At 50.2% G+C, this 23,151-nt stretch overlaps 3 protein-coding genes across 5 annotated transcripts in view; 1 reads left to right on the top strand and 2 right to left on the bottom strand.

The window, feature by feature from the left end:
- The window catches only part of ACACB (acetyl-CoA carboxylase beta), a 119,352-nt gene extending 116,046 nt beyond the window's left edge, over window positions 1-3,306 (bottom strand). For both annotated transcript variants that reach the window (XM_073880976.1, XM_025889344.2), the window contains exons 1-2: window positions 3,270-3,306; window positions 1,760-1,855 (exon numbers count right to left, since the gene is read on the bottom strand). The gene's annotated coding sequence lies outside the window, so the exon portion shown is untranslated. The remainder of the gene's footprint in view (window positions 1-1,759; window positions 1,856-3,269) is intronic.
- A 5,408-nt stretch (window positions 3,307-8,714) lies between these two features.
- UNG (uracil DNA glycosylase) lies at window positions 8,715-18,934 on the bottom strand. Its single transcript, XM_025889372.2, has 7 exons — window positions 18,725-18,934; window positions 17,886-18,092; window positions 17,238-17,333; window positions 15,202-15,299; window positions 14,417-14,505; window positions 13,003-13,181; window positions 8,715-9,792 (listed from the first exon to the last, which is right to left on the bottom strand). Exons 1-7 carry the CDS (start codon window positions 18,854-18,856, stop codon window positions 9,652-9,654), a joined length of 942 nt encoding a protein of 313 aa, XP_025745157.1. The 5' UTR covers window positions 18,857-18,934; the 3' UTR covers window positions 8,715-9,651.
- Window positions 18,935-21,980: 3,046 nt separating this feature from the next.
- ALKBH2 (alkB homolog 2, alpha-ketoglutarate dependent dioxygenase) overlaps window positions 21,981-23,151 on the top strand; it is a 3,437-nt gene continuing 2,266 nt past the window's right edge. The window contains exons 1-2 of one of the 2 annotated variants that reach the window (XM_025889336.2): window positions 21,981-22,204; window positions 22,448-22,863. In XM_025889336.2, coding sequence (XP_025745121.1) covers window positions 22,599-22,863 — 265 coding nt within the window. In that variant the 5' untranslated portion in view covers window positions 21,981-22,204; window positions 22,448-22,598. The remainder of the gene's footprint in view (window positions 22,205-22,447; window positions 22,864-23,151) is intronic. The other variant, XM_025889337.1, reaches the window with a different exon arrangement.

A 23,151-nucleotide genomic window follows, 5' to 3' on the forward strand; every position in this document is an offset into this window, starting at 1 on the left:
CCTAAAGATCAAGTACCTCATGTAATACTCTAATTTATGTCTCATATATAAAGGTGATAAAACAGAGCTTACATAGCACCTGAGCAGAAGCAAAAAACAAAAACAAAACCAAGAAAACCAAAAACTCCTTTGCATAAAATAAACTACTGGGACCACATCAAAATAAAAACCTTTTGTACAGCACAGGAAACTCAAAAAAAACAAAAAGGCAACTTACTGAATGGGAGAAGATATTTGCAAATGATAAATCTGATAAGGGTTAATAATCCAAAATATATAAAGAACTTATACAACTTTTTTTTTTTTAAAGATTTTATTTATTTATTTGAGAGAGAGAATGAGAGATAGAAAGCACGAGAGGGAAGAGGGTCAGAGGGAGAAGCAGACTCCCTGCCGAGTAGGGAGCCCGATGCGGGACTCGATCCCGGGACTCCAGGATCATGACCTGAGCCGAAGGCAGTCGCTTAACCAACTGAGCCACCCAGGCACCCAAGAACTTATACAACTTAACACCAAAAAAAAAAAAAATCTGATTTAAAACCTGGGCAGAGGACCTGAACAGACATTTTTCCAAATAAGACACACAGAGGGCCAACAGACACACGAAAAGATGCTCAACATCGCTCATCATCAGGGAAATACAAATGAAAACCACCATGAAATACCACCTCCCACCTGTCAGAATGGCTAAAACCAAAAAGAAAAGAAATAACAGGTGTCGGCAAGGATGCGGAGAAAGGGGAACCCTCCTGCCCTGTTGGTGGGAATGCAAACTGGGGCAGCCACTCTGGAAAACAGGATGGAGGTTCCTCAAAAAATTAAAAAATGGAATTACCATATGATCCAGTAATCGCACTACTAAGTATTTACCCAAGGAAAATGAAAACACTAATTTGAAAAGATACATGCATCCCGATGTTTACTGCAGCATTATCTACAATAACCCAGATAAAGAAGCAGCCCAAGTGTCCATCAGTAGACAAATGGATAACGAAGATGTGGTGTACATATATATATTTGTAAATAAATATCTATAGATAGATACAGTGGAATATTACTCAGCCATAAAGAAAAGAATGAAATCTTGCCGTTTGCGACAACGTGGATGGAGTCAGGGAGTATCGTGCTAAGTGAAATAAGACTGAGAAAGACAAATACCATATGATCTCACTCATAAGTGGAATCTAAAAAAAGTGAATGAATAAAAAGCCAAATCGGATCAATAAATACAGAAAACAAGCTGATGGTTTCCAGAAGGGGAGGGGGTGCGGGGATGGGCAAAATGGGAGAAGGGAAAGGCTCTGTAAAGGAATGGAGAAGTCTTGGGAATAAAAGCACAGCATAGAGAATGGAGTTAACGATACTGCGAGAGCGACGTACGGTGACAGACGGCGGCTATGCTTGTGAGCACACAGAGAAGGTGAACCACCAGGTACACACCTGAAACTAATGAACACTGTGTGTCACCTGAGTCAAAATAAAAAAAAAAAATGTCTTAGGGCACCTGGATGGCGCAGTTAAGGGTCTGCCTTCAGCTCAGGTCATGGTCCCGGGGTCCTGGGATCGAGCCCCGTGTCGGGCTCCCTGCTCAGTGGGGAGTCTGCTTCTCCCTCTGCCCTTCACCCCTCTGCTGCTCTCTCTCCCCCAAATAAATAAATAAAATCTTTATAAAAAAATGTTTTAAAAACCTCCTTTGCATAAACATAAAATGCCTTCCTAGAGCTGCTCAAATAAATTCATAAACTGAGGACGTTTGTACCTCCAATCACATGACTGAGGATCGGCTGGAGTCTTCCCATTTAAAACTCGGAGAAGTCAGTGAAGAAATCACATCTTCTAGGTATTTCCCAAGACACCGTCCGAAGGAAAACAAAAAACAACAGTTTATAAAACAATGTCTCTACCTCGCAGTTTTTAAATGGAAAGACTGGCTTCCCAGGACATCCCCTCAGTCCTCAGTCCTGGGCCACTGTGCATGGTTGGTCACCCCACTTACACGGAAGCCCACTGATGTTAAAATAATCATAATACATAATAATAATGATCATTGTGAGAGATAGCTGTGTACCTGGTGAAGGCACAGAGTAGGTCTTTGAGAAACCAGGTCTGGGAAGTTTGTTTTGTTTTTAGAAACGAGAGAGAGTGGGGGGCGGGGGGCAACAAGAGGGAGAATTCCAAACAGGCACCACACCGAGCTCAGAGCCTGACTTGGGCCTCCACCTCACGCCCCTGAAGTCATGACCTGAGCTGAAACCAAGAGTCAGATGCTTAACTGACTGAGCCATCCAGGCGCCCCCAAGGTCTGGGAAGTCTTATACCAAGCTGTACATAGCAGGGGGAGGAGGGACAGGCAGAAGAATAGTCCAGGGAGACCTGTTTTACTCCACGCTACTTGACTTTTATTTCGTAGTGCACTTTAGAAAAATGAAATGTCTTTCTAGTGATACAGGGGCACTATAAATGCTTTATCTTAGAATCTGCTTTTATTTATTGTTTTTAAGATTTACTTATTTATTTGTGACAGAACGAGCGAGCAGGGAGGGGGAGAAAGAGAGAATCTCAAGCCGATTCCCCACTGAGTGCAGAAGAGCCCAATGCAGGGCTCTATCTCACGATCGTGAGACCATGATCTGAGCCGATCGACTGAGCCACCCAGGTGCCCCTAGAGTCTACTTAAAAAAAAAAAAAAAAATGAGTAACAGTTTGAGAGATTGGACACCTTTAAGAAACAGAATAGTTTTCTTTTCGACAGAAGCCTTGGGGTGCCTGGGTGGCTCTATCAGTTAAGTGTCTGCCTTCGGCTCAGGTCATGATCTCCAGGTCCTGGGATCGAGCCCCACGTGGTTGGCTCCCTGCTCAGCGGGGAGCCTGCTTCTCCCTCTCCCTCTCCCCCTGCTTGTGCTCTCTCATAAATAAAATCTTGAAACAAAAAAAATTAACACAACTGCCTTTTCAGTAAACCTAAAACCTAACCCTACCGTTTTGGTTTGTGGAACCGATGACAAGAGCCTGCACAGAGATTCCCAGCAACATAACCATTTATAGAAGCAAGGAGAGGCCCTTCTCCTTCATTTAGGTTCCACTTCCAGCCCTCAGATCGGCTCCCCGCAAACGGAACAGGAATTCTCATTCCCCCCACCCCGGAAGGCCCGCCTGCCCCCTTCTGTGCAGGGTCTGCTCTCCCCGGGCAGGATAGCCCCCTCCCTCCCCCGTCCACACGGTCACCGGCTCTCCAGGCAGGGATCCCAGGGAGGGGTAAGCTCACTTACCACCTGTCCCTCCACCTTTCCTTTTCCCGGGTCTCCTCAATTGTGCTTTCCAGGTTCCTTGTTTGCGGAGGGCCTGACTCTAAGCTGGCAAGCTGCTCCTCGGGGCCGGGAAGTGTGAGCGTCACTTTTAGATTAACCGGTCTCTGCCGTTTAAAAATATCCCTGGAGCACTTAACCTTCAAGGCACTGGCACAGTCCCAGCCCGGGCACAGGATCCCGCAACCCACCCCTCCCCGGGGTGGCCCTGCAGGGCAAAACAGCCCTGCTTGCCACCTTTCAACCCCAGACCTTTGCTGTCTTTCACAATCTTTGGTATCTAAGCCAGGGGGCATCTAAAGTCCACGACGCCGTCAGCGATATGGACCAGGTCACTCCGGCCTTCCTAGGACAGGCAGAAATTGATTGCACGCAGTTGTTGGGTATTTGAGAAATGGCTTCTAGACCAAGCCCGCCGGGAAAAGCTCCCAGGGGTTGATGCAACTGTCATCCAAGGATCACCTGGCTTCTCTCCACACACACACCCACCCCCCACCCCATCCTGGAAAAGATTTCATAAAACCTTCTGAATGAAAACGCCGCTCAATAAAATGTGTCCCATTTCTTGTGGCTTAGGGAGAGGGAAAAAACCCCACAAACAACCCCAAATTAGTCCACTTCCATGCTGGTTCGGCTGGTTCTCACTGGCACCCAGCCCACACTGCCAGCCTTCTGTGCCACGGGGAGGACGGGACGCATGTGGGACTAAGGTCACCTCCAGGTCCAACCCAGAGCAGGGAGAGCAGAAGCCACACAAAAGGGCACTGTGCTCTGACAAAAGGGGGGACGGCAGCTTGGCGGCCCCGATCTCAGTCGACCCAGGATGTGCCTCCCTGAAGAGCAAGTGTTAAAACCCTGCGAGAGCCTGAACCGACGCAAAGCGGTTTAAATGGCGGCAGGTGCAGCCAGAGCCACTTCCTCTGCGGGCTTGTTTTCCAGATAGGAAAAGTCAGCACACTGGACTCAGAATCTTCTCCGCTGCACTTGTAGCAGGAAGCGCACTTTGGGCCTGCTCTTGAGGCCTTCATTCTGTCGGCTGTAGGCGGGGATAGCAACCACGCACGCTTTATAGGAGGGGAGGATGAAATCATCCGTTTGATGGGAGCGGAGGTCTTGTGCGTGGCCCGCACACCTTCCCTCCTTCCTGATCCGCGGCCCCAAGGCTGGGGCTTCGGTGACTCATCCAAACGTCGGTCCCTCAGGGGTAGCTCGCACAATCCTCTCAATGGGGCACATTTTCAGCTACAGATGTGTCCTGTTTTTCCTGGGAGAGCTATCCGTGACTTAAGGAAATCTGTATAAACTCCATTCAGAAATCCCCCCCTGAGAACATCGATAACAATGATCTGGGCAGAGTGTAAGTAGTGGCAAGACGACTGGGCTTTGAAACCAGGCTCACTCGTGTTCGAGTCCTGACTCCCCTACCTGTGGCTCTGGGCAAACGACTGAGTCTGTTTCCTCATGCAGCTATTTCACCACGTGGTTGGGAAAAAGGAAATAAAATGACATACGCCGAGCTTCTGGCGTAGTGACTTGCTCATAACAGGGGCTTTGAATGGCTCCCTAATGAAACTTGTACTTTCCAAAAGACTACAAACATTCTCAGCTCCCCTACACACACACACACACACACACACACACACACACACACACACATACACACACTCATTCTGGTAGCTCCGCGATCCCTCGACACTCTCTTTTTACGGTCATAGGTATTTTTTAGAAGCCGAATGATAGGCTTGAGACCAGTGAGTACGTTCGTAAACTTTTCCCACCAAACACAACAGTCATAGAGAAATAGATTTCTTCAAATACATCTTAGATTCAGAAAGTCCTAAGTATCATTATCACCAAAAAGAAAAAAATTAAGCGACCACACGGCATAAGGAAAACAGGGCCTCTAGAAAGAGGTTGCTGGTCCTGCTATAAACTGGACACTTCATAAAAATACCGATGTCTCCGCTTCTCCTTGAGGACCAATTCTATCACTTTCTGGAAGTGAGCCTGGCATTGATATTTTTTATTTTCCCCATGAGACTGGGAAACCGAAGGGACCCCATGAAAGAAAAAGCTGGCTTTTCTTTCATCTTTTCCTGCTTTTATTCTTGCTAGGACCTGCACCCCTGCCCTACATGTGCCTTAATATATGTTCTCCTCACAAGGGACAAGGAGTTAATGGTTAGCTTTGGAGTCTTCCAGCACAAAAGAGAGTATCTCAGGAAGGATCGGACGAAGCCATCACGTGCATATTCCAGACCACTGGCGCTAGACAGCCTCACTCCAAGACCCACTGGTTCCAGGGAGTAAGTGCCTTAGAATGGACACTTGGACCCTGTCGTTGTTCTCACCAGTTCCTAGCTGCCTGGGAGGACACGTGCCCGAGACCATAATCAGTCAGTAAAAACCCCAGACCCCAGGCAAAAATGAGACTCATGCTCCGGTTCCTTTCCGAGTCTTCCAGACGCTGTGTATCTGTTGTCTTCCATAAACTCCGCTCACTTCCTGAAGGCTTGTGTTTGATTTCCACCTTGCATGAAAGCCAAGGACTCTCATGGCTGGACAGGACCCTCTGGATCCTTGGACCTGGCCTGCCTGCCTCACCCAGGTGAGCATCTGTGGTGAGGCTTAAGGCATACTAAGGGTTTGTTTAAAGCCTCTGGGTCCCCACCACTGCAAATGCCACTAGCTGGGAGGGACTGGGCTCAGGGAATCCACAACTGAGTAGCAAAGAATGCAAAGTATTGATCTCTTGGTCTGCCCCATTCACCAACATTTGCATTTCCAAACATACTTCAAAAATTTATTTATTTTTTAAAGATTTTATTTATTTATTTGAGAGAGAGTGTGAGAGAGACAGAGAGAGCACATGACGGGGGGAGGGTCAGAGGGAGAAGCAGACTCCCTGCCGAGCAGGGAGCCCGATGCGGGACTCGATCCAGGGACTCCAGGATCATGACCTGAGCCGAAGGCAGTTGCTTAACCAACTGAGCCACCCAGGTGCCCATACTTCAAAAATTTAAAAACAGATTCCAACCGAGTTAATCAACAAGGTGACCTGAGGTTGTGAAACCCAGATTCAAAGTGTGTTAGGACTCTAAGGAGGAAGAGAGGCCACCCAAGTTCCAGACTTTTCTTAGCTTGGCTCACCACCAGTCAACAAGGACTCTCCGAGGTAGCCCAGAATGTCCTACCTGTTTTTCCTTGTAGGTCTCGAAGGATCGACAAGGATGAAAAGCCACTGCCACACACATATGCCTCATAAAGTTTGCTTCTCCAGTCCCAAACTCTAAGGCTTTTTATTCTAGGTGCAAACCAAAGCAGAGAGTACATTTTAAGAGGGACAGAATGTATTATGTAATAATGGGAGCATACTAACAACATGCTGAAGTCTAAAAAAAAAAAAAACAAAACTCCCATTCTCCAACTTTGCCTTGTTGGACTCAGTTCATGGTGACGTCCACACGATTATCTTATAACTTGGGGTTCGCAGGACATTTTGCAGTAACTGACTTCCTTGTTTTCCAAAAGCCCTCAGCAGATGCTCTTCTCCTTGCCTGAGAAGGAAGACTTCCTGGGCGGGCTTCTCACATGCTCCCACAATGGGCCATGCAGCACTGCCCTGTTGCTGGATGCAAAATGTGGGCGCCGTCATGGCAGACATCTGAGTGGGGGCTCCTAGAACAGAGGCCTGCCAACTGGGGTCCGTGCTGCCCGTTTTCCTGTGGCTTTCAAACTAAGAGCGGTTTTTACATTTGTTAAATGCTGAGGGGGGGGGGGCGGGAAATCAAAGATTTCCCAACACACGCAAATCATATTCAATTTTAATTTCAGCATCTCTAGTTTTATTGGAAGGCAGCTGCACCTGCTCATTTACATTTTGCACGTGGCTACTGTCTCTACAAGGGAATGTAGAGTGGTTCTCGTGGGCAGGATGACTGCAGAGCCTAAAATATTATATAGACCCTTTATGTAGAAAAAATATGCTGACTCCCAACCTAAAAGGCCAAGATTGCCTTTTAATCATTTTTGCAGATCTAGTGCTGTGATCATAGCACATCCAAAAACGTGGAGGAAAACCCACAACTGTGTAGCTAAAAGTTCATCAAAATGAGCCTTGTTTCTTAAAAGCAAGTGATTAAATTTGCTTTTCTTTTTGAGGAGGGGTGGTCATAAACCACTTGACACACAGCTCTGTGTTCTGTTCAAAGCATCACTAGATGTGTCACTGTATTATAAGAGAAAAAGCAGAGGCGCCTGGGTGGCTCAGTTGTTAAGCGTCTGCCTTTGGCTCAGGTCATGATCCCAGGGTCCTGGGATCAAGGCCCGCATCGGGCTCCCTGCTCAGCAGTGGGTCTGCTTTTCCCTCTCCCCTTACTTGTGTTCCCTCTCTTGCTGTGTGTCTCTCTGTCAAATAAATAAAATCTTAAAAAAAAAAAAAAAAGAACACAGGGCTTGGGGCTTCTTCCCTACTCGCAGCACTGCCTTGGGAGAGAAGCCTTTATTAAAACCTGATGTAGCGATAGGATTCCTTCCTTTCTCCCTTGGATCAGGGAGTCCACTGTAATGTCTAAGGGAGGCCCCACAGTTACCAGAGGGCAAATTGAGAAGGCACCCTTGTCTGGCACCCTCCTTGGGTGAAAGCCTGCTTGCTGATGGCACAAGGCAGTTAGTACACCCTCCTTCCCAGATGTCAAGAAAACGAAGGCCTGCATGGGAAGCAATATTCTCCAGCAACAGGTTTTCAAATCTCTACCCCAAACAAGAAATGAGGTCAAGTCTTTCTCATTGGATGCATTTTTTTTTCTCTCGCCCACTGAAATGCCAGCGCGTTGTTAATCAGGCCCTTCCCTACACTTTTGGCTTCCTTCTCTATCACACACCAGGGGAGTCCAAGCCGCAAGTGCCAGCAGGTCAGTGGGCCATCAGGGCGTCTTCCCAGTGCCCTGGCCTCAAACCTCCAGTCCCGAGTCCCAGGGAAGCGTCTGGAAACACTAGCAGAGTGAGGGCGGGGAAGCTCCCCTTGCACTGTCCGGGGCCTGGCAGAACACACAGCCATGATCCCCGGAGAAATGCTTTTTTCCAGCCCCAAATGGCCCCTTCAGGTCTCATTGGTCCCCGGCCGCGTCCAGCCCCCGCCACGGCGCTCGGGGCGGGTCAGCTTGCAGACCCCAGGCTGCTGTCCCCATTGCGCCCCTCCCAGGAACCCGCCCCGGGCTCCCCCGGCCTCTGGAGGGGTGGGCGGCTCCATCCGAGGGGCGGGGCGGGAGGAAAGAGGAGGGGCGGCGCGGGGACGTTCCTTCCGGCCCACAACGGTTGCCACGGCCACCACCAGCGGCCCGGGCCCAAGGTCGGCCCAAGGACGTCTGCAGACGCCCCAGGGCACAGAGGGAGCGGGCGTGAAGGGGATTGGGTCCAACAATCTTTTATTCCCAAACAAACTCGGGGGTAACACTTTCACCGGCTAACCCATCAACAGCATCTCTAACAGGATCAAGGATGGAGGTGCAGACCTAACAAAGATGGTCTCCCCGACAAGATTACAAAGTACATATATACATCTAAGTATTTTTCAAAACAGCAAAATTCACCAGTGTTGCAGGAAAAAAAAAAAAAAATCCCCACGTGATTTCAGTCCATAAAAAACAGCCTTTGGCAGTCTATGCTGCCTTAAAAACCCCAACTCAGGATGCACCTAGGAGAAAAGCAGTTCCTCGCTTAAAAAATAAAAAAAAAAATTAAAAAAATTCCCTTCTTTTTCTTCCAGTTCAACTTGCCCTGTTCATTCATAGGAACACGCAGAGGATTAACTGTGAAAACCACCCCCAGCTCACTTCCCTCTGCCTGTCTGTGAAGGCTCACAGAGGATTAGTCCTCAGAAATTTTCATCCCTGAACTTCTGGGCACTTGCCAACTGTCCTCCTGCCTCCTTCAAGGAGGGGGCCTGAGGGTTTGGGAAAGGACTGAGGGAACAGTGTACTTGGCCAAGAACTGGAATGCCAGGTGGGGCACGGGGGTGGGGCGATAAACCCACCTGACACCTTACAACCTAAAGTCTAACCTGCCAGGTAAAAACAAGTAGCAGCCCACTGTACCAAGAGGTGCTTCTGTCCCCTGTCCTCTTTTACCATAAAGGTGACAGACAGAAGTCTCTGTACTTGACCTCCCACCCTCTCCCAGATATTGTAATGTCAGGTTTTAGGCCGAAGCCGTGTTGCAAAGACAGCCATATGGTCCCAGCCAGGGTAGAGCCTTTGCTGCTTCTTCTGGGTCAACCTGCCACTCCTGGCAAATACTTCGATAGCAGCTTCTAGAAAACTGCCCAGGACAGCCCTCCAGTTCAGGGTCACAGATCCTTCCAGTTGATGGGCTCCTTGCCAGACTTCCTCAGCAGCTCATTGGTTTTAGAGAAGTGTCTACATCCAAAGAACCCTCTGTATACCGACAACGGGGAGGGGTGCGCTGTCTGCAGCACGTGGTGGCGTTTCTGAAAGAGAGGGAGAGGAGTCACGGGCGGCACGTTTGGCCGCGTGCCCAGATCTTAGGACCCCGCAATCGCACTGCTGAGAATGCAGTTGCTGAAGGGCCCACGATGTGTGTACCTACACGGAGACGCAGGTGTAAGGGGCTTTGTGGCAGCACGGCTTGGACCAGGTTAAAGCTTCATCTAAATCCAGGGTTACGCAACTGGCTAAAAATAGTTTTCTGAACTTCTTACAATGGAACACCACAAGGCTACTAGAAGAATAAGGCTGAGCTACATATGCTGGTAAGGGAAAACCTAAATATATCAAGTGGAAGAAAAAAAATGTAATTGCCTAAGTTTTTCTGGAAAAAGACCCAAAACACTATTTATGGTAGTTCTGTGAGGAAAGAGTGGAAGGCATTTACTTTCGGTTTTGCACTTTTCTGTGTTACCTGAATGGTCTACAAAAACGGAACACTGATTTTTTAAATGTCAGCCGTACTTTCCAGAGCAGGAAAGACTGGACCACATTTGTTTTCTTCTTTTCTGTATTTAAATAAAAACCACCTCCCAACTAATTGTTTTCACAGCATCCCTGCCTTCGAAAAGCTCAGTCCAGGGGGGGCCATAACTACAGCAGGGCAGCCCAGTGTAGTGCAGAACCGGGAGCCTGGATCCACGTGGTCTGGGTCCGTTCTGACTCCGCCCCAGAGAAGTCAATGAATCCAGGCCGCACGTCCTTCTGCGGCTGTCAAGGGGGTCTAGCAGCGCCTAGCTTACGGAGATCCTGCGCAGCAAACCAACCAACAATGCCCGTGTGTATTGTGGGAGTCTGAGAGGTGACCTAAGTTGAGTGCTTACTAGCATGCCGCCTGCCATGCAGTTCAGGCCCCTGAAAATGTGAGCCGTGCTGGGCTTTGAAGGATGAGTGAAGTCAGCCTCTGTAGAGGGGAGGCAGGATGTTCAAAGGCAGGCAGGGAAAGGGGTGGCAGGAAGAGGTGGAGGTGCTCCAGTCAGCCTGGAGCGGAGAGGGGAAAAGGGGAGCTGTGGCCGAGAGGCAGCTCCAGACCTCAGCCCACCAGCCCAAAGCAGGGCCTTCCAGGCGGACCACACCTGACACTCCAGCAGGATCAGGTGATGACCTGAACCAAGGCCAAGGCAGCCGGGTGAGGAGGAGTCTGAGAGCAGGGGAAGGCTACGAAGGAATGCCCTGACAGGGTATGGGGCGGGGAGGGGCGCAGGTGAGGAGCAGAGCTAGAGAAGGGAAAGAGGGGAGAGGAGAGAGGAAGGGGTCACAAATGCTATCCGATTTCTGGCTGGACAAGTGCGTGGTGGTACTCTCTCTCCCGGGGATCCACAGGAGCCAGTGTGGCAAGGCTGGATGAGCAAAGGAGAACCTACCTTGGAAAGCGTGGAATCTGGTGTGCTGAGGGGTCGCGGGTAAGGAGGCAGCTGAATACACAGACCTAGTGCTCGGGGAAAGCTACCCAGCTGGACATGCACCTGGCTTCTAATCATCACACTACTCTCACAACTGTTTCCTGTCAAACCAGACCATCTTCAGTAATAAAAACTACACATACGCTGAGGGGGAGCTACGCAGACCACACAGAGATGGGAGAGCCTCCCATGGAGCGCTTACTTACCTCCATGCTCCGACCTTAGCAGTTAGTTCATTCGTGCCAGATTTTACTCCTAGTATTCCCTACCTCAAAACACCTGAAAACATCTTGTTCATCCACAAAGAAACTTTATAGACTCAACCTGCCTCCCACACTCCACTGCTGTTCACATCAAGACTCAGGAAGGCGACATCAGAAACTGTAAGCTAGCGCCTGCCCGAGCCGGGGAAGCAACTTAAGAAGGGACTGGGCTGGGAAACTGCTCGCTGCGTACCTTACTAGCCTATTTCATTTTTTTTTAATCATGTAAACCTTACCTTAAAAAAAACTTAGTTAAGATGAAAACCAATTCCATTTAAGAGAAAATGGAGAAGTGGAGAGACTTGGGAGCGGGTTGCCAGCATGGAACATGAAAACACCCCACCGGGCCCCTAGGTGAGCCAGGTGAGCGGGCTCCGATCTCCGCCCCGCCACTCACTGCAACTTTATCACTTTAATACCTTATGAGGCATTAAGCGAGATTCTGCAGGCAAAGTGCTGGGTGTGATGCCAGACGTGGGGTGGGGGATTCAGTCCACTTGGCCATTCCCGAAAGGCCAGCTACCTCCTGCTGTCACACAAGCTACAGTCAGCTGACCTCACCGAACCCCTTTACTTCACTCACTGCAGTGCTGACTCGCTGACTTCTCCCCCACCCTCGCTTCTGCAGCCGGTTGTCTCCCAGCAGCCCGGGCCAGGGCTCACCTTGGATGCCTGCCTCCCCCCGCCCCACCTCTCTCCTCCACCATGCTGTCCTCCAGCCACCCCTCAGCCCCGGTCTATCACAGCCCGGACAGCAGTGACAGTGGCTCACTCCAGTGTGAGGAGTGTCAACAGCGAGCAGCAGCACTGGGATGTGCTCAGGAGGTAAGGGGACCAGGATTTGCTGGTGGAGTAGGTTTAAGGGAATGAGGGAAAGGATTCAAGGATGGCTTCTGGTGTTTCATCTCAGCCCCACGCACGTCAGTGCTTCCCTAAATACCCAGAGAAGGAGCAGAGGAGCACGTGGGGGGTGTGGGGTCCTTGCCCTATTGGTCGCTTACTGCACCGTCTGTGTAGTGAGTGAAGGCCGTCATCATTCTATTTATGTGCCAAGTGTATGCCTATAGTACTAACTATTAAATCAGAAGTTGGCCCTTTGCTTTCTTCACACACAACTCATCATTCCTATAATTTGTCTGAATTTTGCTTAATTATAAGCCTTTAGGGAAAATAAATTTCACCCTGTGCCATGGGTTTTCCAGAACCACACGCAGGGATTCCTAGTATTTTCTCAAGTGGTTTAAAATGTTTAAAAAACACAAGACAAAATCAGAGTGGGAGACAAACTATGAGACTCTTAATGTCAGGAAACAAACTGAGGGTTGCTGGAGTGGTGGGGGGGTGGGAGGGATGGGGTGGCTGGGTGATAGACATTGGGGAGGGTATGTGCTACGGTGAGCGCTGTGAACTGTGTAAGACTGATGAATCACAGACCTGTACCCCAGATACAAACAATACATTATATGTTAAGAAAAAATATATATAATTAAAAAAAATAAAATAATGTTTAAAAACAAAACCACCATACCCTGTCGATGGCACTGCCTTTCTTCTGAGCATAAGAGCCCCAGAGCAAGAAGACAAGGCCACTGGAGTTCTGATTTAGCCAGGACACGACTGCATCAGTAAACTGCTCCCATCCTCTCTCCTTATGGGAATTAGCCTGATGTGCCCGGACCGTGAGCACAGCATTGAGTAAGAGAACACCTATGGACACATACCAAAGAAACAGGTTGAGAGGCAAATGAGTCAAAAGAGAGAGACAGAGAGGAAGACACACACACAGTGCAGCCCTCTGAAATCAGCTTCCAGAGAGAGCATCCCAACATGACTGGTGGGTGCCTCTGGGCAAGATCAGAGAGCACTGTACGTTCATCTCTGCAATTTCCTCATCTTCTGAGTTTGTATCAATGACTAGGCCTTACATGTGTCATCAGAGTTGTTTTATTTATTTTTAAGGAGTTTATTTATTTGACAGAGAGAGACACAGCGAGAGGGAACACAAGCAGGGGGAGTGGGAGAGGGAGAAGCAGGCTTCCCGCGGAGCAGGGAGCCCGACGCGGGGCCCGATCCCAGGACCCCGGGATCATGACCTGAGCCGAAAGCAGACGCTTAACGACTGAGCCACCCAGGCGCCCCATCAGAGTTGTTTTAAAAATACATCCCAAGGGGCGCCTGGGTGGCCCAGTTGGTTAAGCATCCAACTCTTGATTTCGGCTCAGGTCATGATTTTGGAATTGTGAGAGTGAGCCCCCATGTCGGGCTCCGTGCTCAGCGGGGAGTCTGCTTGAGATCCTCTCTCAAAATAAAATCTTAAAAAATATGTATGTATATCCCATGTGACATTAAGTAACCCTAGAAGATAACAAAAGGAAACAAAAACGTTTATATAGGTCATTTGTAGAAAGGAAGGGAGGAAGGGAGGGAGGGAAGGAGGGAGGGAGGGAGGGAGGGGGAAGGAAAGGGAGAAAGACACACCTGTAAAAAGGTATTAAACACAAAAAAACACAGCCCTAGTGTTGAAATGAGAAAGGTGAGGCCATCTCCTAAATGGTCCAAGTTAGCAGGTAAATTTAAAATATTAATAACAAAGGGCACCTGGCCGGCTAAGTCAGAGGAGCGTGTGACTATTGACCTCAGACTTCAGGGTTGTGAGTACAAGCCCCGTGTTGGGCGTAAATATTAAAGATAAATAAACTTAAAAATAATAAATAATATTGAGAAACAAATTTTTCTCTTTTGAATCATGATTAAAACATGAAAGAAAACATTGGCTAGAGGATAAAAAGGGGGATACATTTTTTTTTTAATTTCTATAAACGCAGCCATTTTATGTTGAGTGCTCTAGTTCTTCATGTTCTTTGATAAATATAAGCCAGCAGGACAGAAGAGAAGAGTGTTCTGAAATCCGTCCAAAGCACATCCAGGAATGGTTGGCTCACCTTGCTTGGCCCACCCGGATAAATCTCCGTGACCAGGATGAACGAAACCCTCTATGTCTGTAGACAGCTCTTTATAAATGTTTTCCAAACTGAAAACAAACCGGAAGAAAAAGAACGGGATCTTGAGCACAATTCTGAAAATTCAGTAGCCTCCAACATGACTTGAGGACCATAGCCTGCACCTCCAGCCCTTAGAGGGGAGAGCGGCAAGAACCTCACAGATTTAGGAGGATGCACTGTCATTCCTTCTGATAGGAAACCTTGCCAAAGATCTTTATTTTGGTTTAGACTCAGATTTAAGGAATAGCGCGCTTTGGAAGATTTAGGTACATCAGCCCAGGAGTTACCACCTCTCAACTAATATTTATGGTTTGGTATGTTTCTGTATTGGTTATATTCACATATGTTGTCTGTAAGATTCCCCGAAGCCGTGGTTTTTAACCAGGGGTGATTTTGCCCCCCAAGGGACTTCAGGCACGGTCTAAAGACATTCTTCATTGCCATTTTACTAGCTCTCTCTGTTTGGGGGGCGGGGGTGGCGGGGGTGTTGCCGCTGGCATCTCGTGGGTGAGGCCAGGCATGCTGCTCAGCATCCTACAGTGAGTGCACAGAACAAAACCTCTCCTGCACAAACACCCAAAGCCCTGATGTCAACAGTAACAAGATGGAGAAATCCTGCTCCAAAGGCTACTGAAAGTCCCCCCAACAAGTGTACCTAGAGCCTGCAAAGTACACATCTGAAAGTAATTACACTTGGACCCGAGCCATCTGTCAAGCAATCGTACCTGGGTGGCGGTGGAACGGGTCTTTGAACACTAAAGCAGAGCCCATGGGCTTGGTTGGGTCCATGATACGGATCCTGTCCCAGGATGACAACCTTCACCTGTGAATACCAGGTGGCAAGAAATTAAATACTGTCTCACGAGCAGGTTAAACAAACACCTGGCTGATAACCTGTACAAAGGACCATGATGATGAGAAAGGCAGCCCCCCCTCTCCCCGACCCAAACTAAGAACCCCCAGAAGGGAGTGGGTGACTGGGCCCCATTAATTTCCACTGTCAAGTCATCTTCCACTCCATCACCTGCTACACGGCCCTACTCCTTCTCTGATGCAGGTGTGTGAAAATAAGTCCACCTCCTTCCTTTTTCAGATTACAAAAATATGCCCTTGCCCAAGTACGACCATCCAGAAACACATAAAGTGGCTTGTTGTCTCCACTCATCCCTCTCCCCTTCCTGCTTCAACCCTGTAAAATTACCTATATAACTGGGGTGATGGTACTCATCACCCTACATTTTTGTAGTTCTCACATCATGCTTTTTAGGCATCCTTCAATGCCCAGAGTTCTCACTGATAGCTAGTTGGCTTATTTCCTAGTTTTTTCCATCACAAAAAAACAATTCTATAAACACACTCTAGTACATGTTATCTTTACATCCTGTTGTTTTTATTTCTATGGAACAGACTCAAAATAGGAGGTGCTGGTCCAAGGACAAGTGTATTTTAAATCTGCATAGACATGTACCAAATTGCTTTTTCAATGAGTTGAAGCTATTCAAATTCCCTACCAGCCACATAGGAAGACGCCTCTTCCCCCCACATCCTCTGAGGGATGAAACCAGAGAGAATGAGGTCATGGAGAAGGTGGCAACATGCAATGAAAGTAATGAGATCAAGGTCACTGGCAGTTTTAAGATACAGCTAGTCCTTCTGATCTGCTGCCTGCCCACCTCCTCGTCATTCTCCTGCTTCTGTCCATGGTGTTCCTTCTCAGAACCCTCCCGTAGCCCACACAGACTACATCCTTCCCAAAACCTAACCTTCAGACATCAGGGACCTTTTGTGGACCTCACTGTTGCTACCATTGGTGCTCACTCTGAACGCAGGAGATTCTCCCTCATGAAGCAGCCTATCCCAGCAGGGCAGCTATTGGGTTCTGGTCCTGCATAAGGGATGACCTTGAAGGAGCCACTCCACCTCCCCGACCTTCCACATGCTTCTCTGTGAAGCGGCCTCGCTGGGCCATCTGATCCTCGGCACTTTCACGCTCTCCTATTCCTCCCTGTTGACACTGGTGATTGGTATTCAAAACAGGACCCACAGCTCAAACAAGGCACAAACTAATACCAAATTTATTTATTTATTTTTAAAGATTTTATTTATTTATTCATGAAAGACAGAGAGGGAGAGAGAGAGAGAGGCAGAGGGAGAAGCAGGCTCCCAAGGAGCAGGGAGCAGGGAGCCCGACGCGGGACTCGATCCCAGGACCCTGGGACCATGACCTGAGCCGAAGGCAGACGCTTAACGACTGAGCCACCCAGGCGCCCCTCTAGGGTCTCTTCTATAAGGACACTAATCCTATTGGATTAGTAAAACAGTAAAACTGTTTGGGCCAGAAGTCAAGAGCTTGAAAGCGTCAACTATAAAAGATAGAATACGGAGCTGCAAGTTAAGGTGAGGGGTGGACTAACCAGTTGCAAAAGACCTCAGTGCTTCATGCCTGTTTCCTCAACATCACCACAAAAAGACCTAACGTTGGTATGCCGTTGGTTTCAGGATTAAATAAAATGCAAAAAACTTGAGTATACAGACACAGGTCTATGTACAGACATTTCCTTTTTTGCTGCATTGCCAGCACATGCTTCAAGTTAGAAAGCTAACAGGCTAAAACATAGCCCGCCAAACTTCACAATTTCATTATTTTATTTATTATTCCACCACGGACAGGCACTTGCCTGCAGCGTCCGTAACTAACGAGTACATACTGTTTGACTCCCATGCCTCTTTTTACTAAAACTCACCCCCAACCTGTACTTACATGTCTTATGTCACACATCTGGGTCCACGTGAAGACTTGGTGTGGGGGTGGATAAACAGTGTAATGTTTTCTTTCCTCCGCGACAAATCCCATTAGCTGACGTAAAGACAAATCAGATTTCAAATCAGATTCTCACCGCCAAGTGTTAAGAATCCAATAAGGAAGCTAACAGTGGAAGCTAACCCGGAGCATTATCTGGCTCTCCGCCACATTGTACATCCAAATTCTCTTGAGAAATAAAAACCAGACTTGCAGGTCACCAAAGATGTCCCTCCGCTTCGGTGCCCTTCCCCTTTGTTTGGACCGGGTCTACGTTGATTGGTCTCGCTGCTTTCACTTCCTATTGGGTGACAGGCCCTCCCTCTTTTTGTAAAGGCTGCACCAGGTTTCAAGCAGTCCGGTTTGCGGTTTTACTGTGCCGCCCTTTCCTGGAGAGCAGAACCGCCGAATGGTTTACAAAAAGCCATGCCACCTTACAGTCTTTTAAAAAAATTCAATAAAGCGTACGAACGCCAAACACCGTGGCTGTTATTTTACCTAACTCTTACCGGGAAAAGGAATTAAGAGAGGGAATACAGGAGCCTACAAACGTGGACTCTCCGCAAGCTATCCTAGCAAGACCGAAGGGCCCGCAGCCTCCAGGTTTACCTTGATGAAATACGGTTTCCCGAACTCTGCGCTGAGCGGCTTCTTCCAACTCTCACCGAAACCCACCGGCACGTTGCGCGCAGCGAGTCTGAGCAGGGCCGCGGCCTTGTTTTTCTGGATGCGGATCAACTGCTCGGGGCTCAGCGGCGAGGAGGGCGGCGTGCCGGGGTCCTCCTGCCCGGCCCGGGCCTTCTTGGGGGGGCTGACCTGCAAGTGGTCCCCGAACAGGCGGGTCAGGAGCTGCAGCGGGCGGGGCCCAGGCGCCCGCAGCTGCCGCCCCCAACTCCACGGCCCATTGCGGAGCACGCCCATTCGCGGGGCTGCCGCCTCCACGCGGCAAGTCGCAGCAAAAGCGGACTCTGGGAGTCAGGTCCGGGAAGGCACCGCTGCCCCCAGTCTTGAATTTGGTACTAAGTTGCAGCAGGGAGAGCGGCGGTGAGCAAAGCCCGCGACGTCTACCGCGGCGTTGGCGGGAAGGGAGGTCCTGACCCCGTCGCCCCGCCCCCTCCCGCGTTCCCACGTGGTCCTTTCGCGGCAAAAACCTCCCGGAGTGAGTCCCGCCTCCTTCCCCTCTGATTGGACGGCGGGCAGAGCAGGGCGGCCCCCTCGCCTCTGATTGGCGCCGTGGGCCCCGAGGCCCATCTCCATTGGCTGGCCCCTCAGAATGGCCGCCGACGGGGAACGGCACAGGCTGTTTTGAACACGTGCAGTCCGCTTTTGAACGCAGGGACCCAGGTTACCGAGTCGGTGGCGCGTCCCTGCAACCCCTCGGCCGAGCGGGGCCCGTCGCCCTCCTCCCCGTCCCTTGCCCCCGGTGCCCGGTCCCCGCCGCGCCTCACCGCCGCATCCCCGCTCTCCTCAGCTACCAATGCCACGCCGGTCCCCGGGTCGGCCGGCTCGGGACTGCGGGCACGTCGCCTCCCGGCGGGGCTCGGGGAGAAGAAGGAGTAGAGGGTCTTCTGGCCGATCATCCCGGAGCCGAGGAGAGCGGACGCGCGCCGCCCGGAGAACCCGCGGTAATGCGCCAGCTGCGGCTGTCCGAAATTGGCGCCAAACGCCCCGCGCATGCTCCGACCGGGGGTGGGCGGGGGGCTGGGGGTGGTGGGGGGCGGCGGGGGCCCTAGTGCGCATGTGCTGGAGGGGCTGCGCGGGACGCCTCTGGGACCAGGTGGGGCTTGGAAGCCTCAGGTGGTAGGCGGGGTCTTTGGGTGCGTTAGCTCCTGTGCTTACTCTTTCATTCGTTGTACTAAGTCATCACACCCCTGCCTTGGAGCCCGTCCCTCCACCTCTACCGCGGGTGAAAAGGAGAAAAAAGTACCTACCCGAGGGGTTGTTGTGGGAGTGAAATCAGCATTAAACCAGTCGTTTGTTTTGCTCTCATCCAGTTTCACAACCTATTTTACTGGCCGTAAACTAGCGCCAAGTGCGGTCCTGCGTTTTGCCTAACCTGTAAGGTCTGGGGGAGACTTTAACTGAGGTCCTGAAGATTAAACTCCAAAGTCTGCATCCTCTTCAAGGCACCCCCGCAAGCCCCGTGCACCTGCCATCCTTCTTGTTCCCGCGTTCGTTCCCTCCCCACATCCAAACCGACAGCGGGTCCTCTTGGTTCTATATGCAAAATAAATCCCGGATTCAACTGCCGCTCTTCATCACCTGGCTACAATCCCCGGCGGCTCTCCTCTTTCTTAGGAGAGTGATCCTTTTGAAATGTAAATTACATCATGGTAATCCCCAGGTAAAAATCCTCCCTGCAGTTTCCAAGTTTTAGAATAAACCCCAGCTTCTTATCCCACCGGCCGAGCTGTGTCCCTGTAACCCAAGCCCTTAACTCCTGTGAGGTGACAGCCAGCTTATCCCTTGTGTGGCCTGTACTCTCTTGCACACACTGTCCCCTACCTGGTAAGCTTTGGGTCTCAACTCAGGTCCCTTCCTCTGGAAGGCCTTCTCCTCCCCCCCCCCCCATTCTAGCTATTGTGTGACCAACACAATAGCTTCTGTACTATCTTAAATTATCTTATGCATTCTTGGCTTGTTTGTCTCCCATCTCCAAAAATTTAACCCTGCTGAGGGCAGATGAGGTGGGAAACAAAGGCAGAAGGAAACATAGATAAAATTAAATGTCCTTATAACCTGCAGCCCACTGACAAATACTTGAGGCTGGCAGAGTATATAATGTTCCTCCCAGAAGCTCCAAACGGTCTTTGTCAATGCCTTCCTTGTTAGAGGGAAAAGCAACCTTAGTTTGACAGTGGCAAGGCCTCCGGTATCCGATGAGTCCTCTTTAGCATATGAGAATCCTTTTGGAACTCCCCTGATCTTTTCTTCCCGCAACCCCAAAGTATATAGTCAGTTGCTCCTCATGGTCCCGGGGCGGTGGGGACCAGAAGGCATTAGCAGCTCATCCTATCCATGGGTCCCGTCCCCATGCCTTAATAAAACCACCATTTTGCACCCAACACATCTCAAGAATCCTTTCTTGGCCGTCAGCTCTGGACCCCACCGAACCTCACCCATATTCCAGAAACTACATCACAGGGACTTTATCCTCATTACGGTCGTGTTCCAGCGCCTAGGGCAAGGAGCCTGGTGTGTCAGGGCAGAAGCTCATAACTCAAAATCATGTGCCCTTACAGCCACTTCGAAATACATCTCAGTTTGGGTACAAAGTGAAACATAACACCATGTACGCCTGTAATCCCACTCCCAGGTGTTCACCCAAGTGCAATTAAAATCTGCATTCACAGAAAAGCTTATACCGGAGTGGATATAGTAACTTCCTGTAATTGCCCCAAGCTGGAAACAACTCAAAGGTCCCTCGACGGAGGGGGGCGGTGGGGGGCTGTTCGGTGAGTGGGTAAACAAACTGTGGGGCATCCGTACAACAGAATGCTGCTGAGCAATAAAACAACCGATTCAAACAAGGGTATAGCTTCAAAGCATTAAGCTGAACGAAAGGCCAGACGTCAAAGGCTATCTATTGTATGATTTCATTCATAAGAAATTCTGGAAAAGGGGCGCCTGGGTGGCTCAGTAGGTTAAGTGTCTGCCTTCCGCTGGGGTCGTGATCCCGGGGTCCTGGGATGGAGCTCCACATCGGGCTCCTTGCTCAGCGGGAAGCCTGCTTCTCCCTCTGCTGCTCCCCCTGCTTGTGCTCTCTCTCTCTCTCTGAAATAAATAAAATCTTTAAAAAAAATTCTGGAGGGCGCCTGGGTGACTCAGTTGGTTAGGCGACTGCCTTCGGCTCAGGTCATGATCCTGGAGTGCCTGGATCGAATCCTGCATGGGGCTCCCTGCTCGGCAGGGAGTCTGCTTCTCCCTCTGACCCTCCCCCCTCTCATGTGCTCTCTCTCTCTCTCATTCTCTGTGTCTCAAATAAATAAATAAAATCTTTAAAAAGAAATAAAAAAATAAAAAAAATTCTGGAAAAGACGGAACTATGGAGACAGGAAACTGCTCAGTGATGGCCAGGGGCTCGGGGGTTAGCATCGGGCGAGGGCGAGTTTCTAACTAAAAGGCTTGGGGGAATTTTGTGGGGTGACAGAACCACTCCGGATCATGATCGTGGTGGTGGTCACACAGCTGTGTACTTCTGTCAAAATCTGCAGAACCGCGCACTAAGAAGATTAAAAACAAAGGCCCCGAATCCCACGGAGCTTTCATTGCACTGGGGGAGACAGAGATTCAACAAAAATGAAGAGCAGTAACAGAACCTGACATTTATTTGGAGCCCGGACGCATTCCTGGCCCATCTTGTCATCTAATCCTCACAGTGCTCTCACCGCGGAGGTTTTATAGCCCCCACCGTGCAGGGGAAGCTATTCAAGCCCAGGGACGGTAAGCGACCTGCAAGAACCACATAGCCCGAGGGGTGGAGACGAATACAGAAGCCATGGGGTCGAGCTCCCACCGGGTGGCCCACCTCCCCAGGGAGTAAGTGGCTAGGCGGAAAACCTGCAGTGCCCGCAGCGCGCCGAGGAGACCAACAGGTGGCACCAGGGAGCCGCTCGCCGCACTGTTTCGCCGAGGTGCCTACATTTCCCAGCGGGCCCCCGAAATCCACCCGGAAGTGACGCTGCGGCCCCGGTGTTGCCTCTTTCCCGCCAGCCCCGCCTCCGGTGTTTGCCGGGCTCGGGGCGGCACGGCCGCTGTCTGCGGTGTCGAAGAGAGGCTCCGCCCCCTGCTCGGTGTCACAGTCTTTATTTTCTGTCGGAGTTCGGCGTGCGTGTGACCACGTGTAACTGTTTTGGGATCAGATTCTGAATCCTAGCCGTTCCAGGATCACTATACTTACCTAAGGGGATACTGGCGTGGGAGGGCCGGTCAGTAGTCGGGGGAAAGGAGACCGGGAATCTGCTTCTCTGGGTGACTTTAGGCAAACCCCTTCCCTTGTCCAGGCGTGCCAGGGTGGGCATTCTTGAAAAGGTCAGGTGCTTGGTGGGTGGAATGCAGGCAGTTGGGGTTTTGCAAGCCAGCCAGCTGACTGTGATGCATAGCCAGGTGTGGGGGACCCAGGACATGCTGAGCGACCCTTCCAACTTCAACATCCTCTACTTCCTTTCTAGGACATGGTGTTAAAAGTGGGAACTTGAAAACACCGAGAAGTTCTGTGGGCCCACTTGGCCACCAAGCCAATTTTTTGCATCTGGGACAGAGCCTGGGCAATCTTTCTCTGCCCTGCTGCCGACTCCCAGGCCTTTGCTTTAGGGAGACAGAATGGACAGGTTCCTGGTGAAGGGGGCTTTAGGGGGCCTTTTGGGAAAGAGGGAGCGAGAGGTGAGTGGAGAAGGCCCAGCAGGGCCGAGAGGAGAGGAGGAGAGCAGCAGGAAGAGGCCCAGGGCAGAAACCCCAGGGAATGCAGGCCCCAGCTGGCGGCACATCCGAGCCGAGGGCCTGAGCTGTGATTACACAGTCCTGTTTGGCAAAGCTGAAGCGGACAAGATTTTCCAGGAGCTGGAGCAAGGAGTGGAGTATTTTACAGGTAAGCTGAGGACTTGTTTGATAAAACTAGTGCTCTGTGTTTGGGGAAATCTGAACCGGTGACTTCATTAACTGATTCAACACATACTCTCTGGGCACCTATGGGCCGAGCACCATGTTGGGTGCCTGGGATACAAACTGGAGAAAAGTTTGCCTGCCCAGGAGCTGACAGACTTGGGAGTGATTTGCCACCCGGCTGCTGATTAGAATCAGCTGGGAAAGGTAAAAAACAAAAGGGATGCTGGGTTCTACCCGAGAATCGGAGTAGCTGCGGGGGGGGGGGGGGGGG

This window comes from Callorhinus ursinus, unplaced genomic scaffold, assembly GCF_003265705.2.
Source record: "Callorhinus ursinus isolate GAN/ISIS: 27379988/994484 unplaced genomic scaffold, GSC_fseal_2.0 scaffold41, whole genome shotgun sequence".
Lineage (NCBI taxonomy): Eukaryota > Metazoa > Chordata > Mammalia > Carnivora > Otariidae > Callorhinus > Callorhinus ursinus.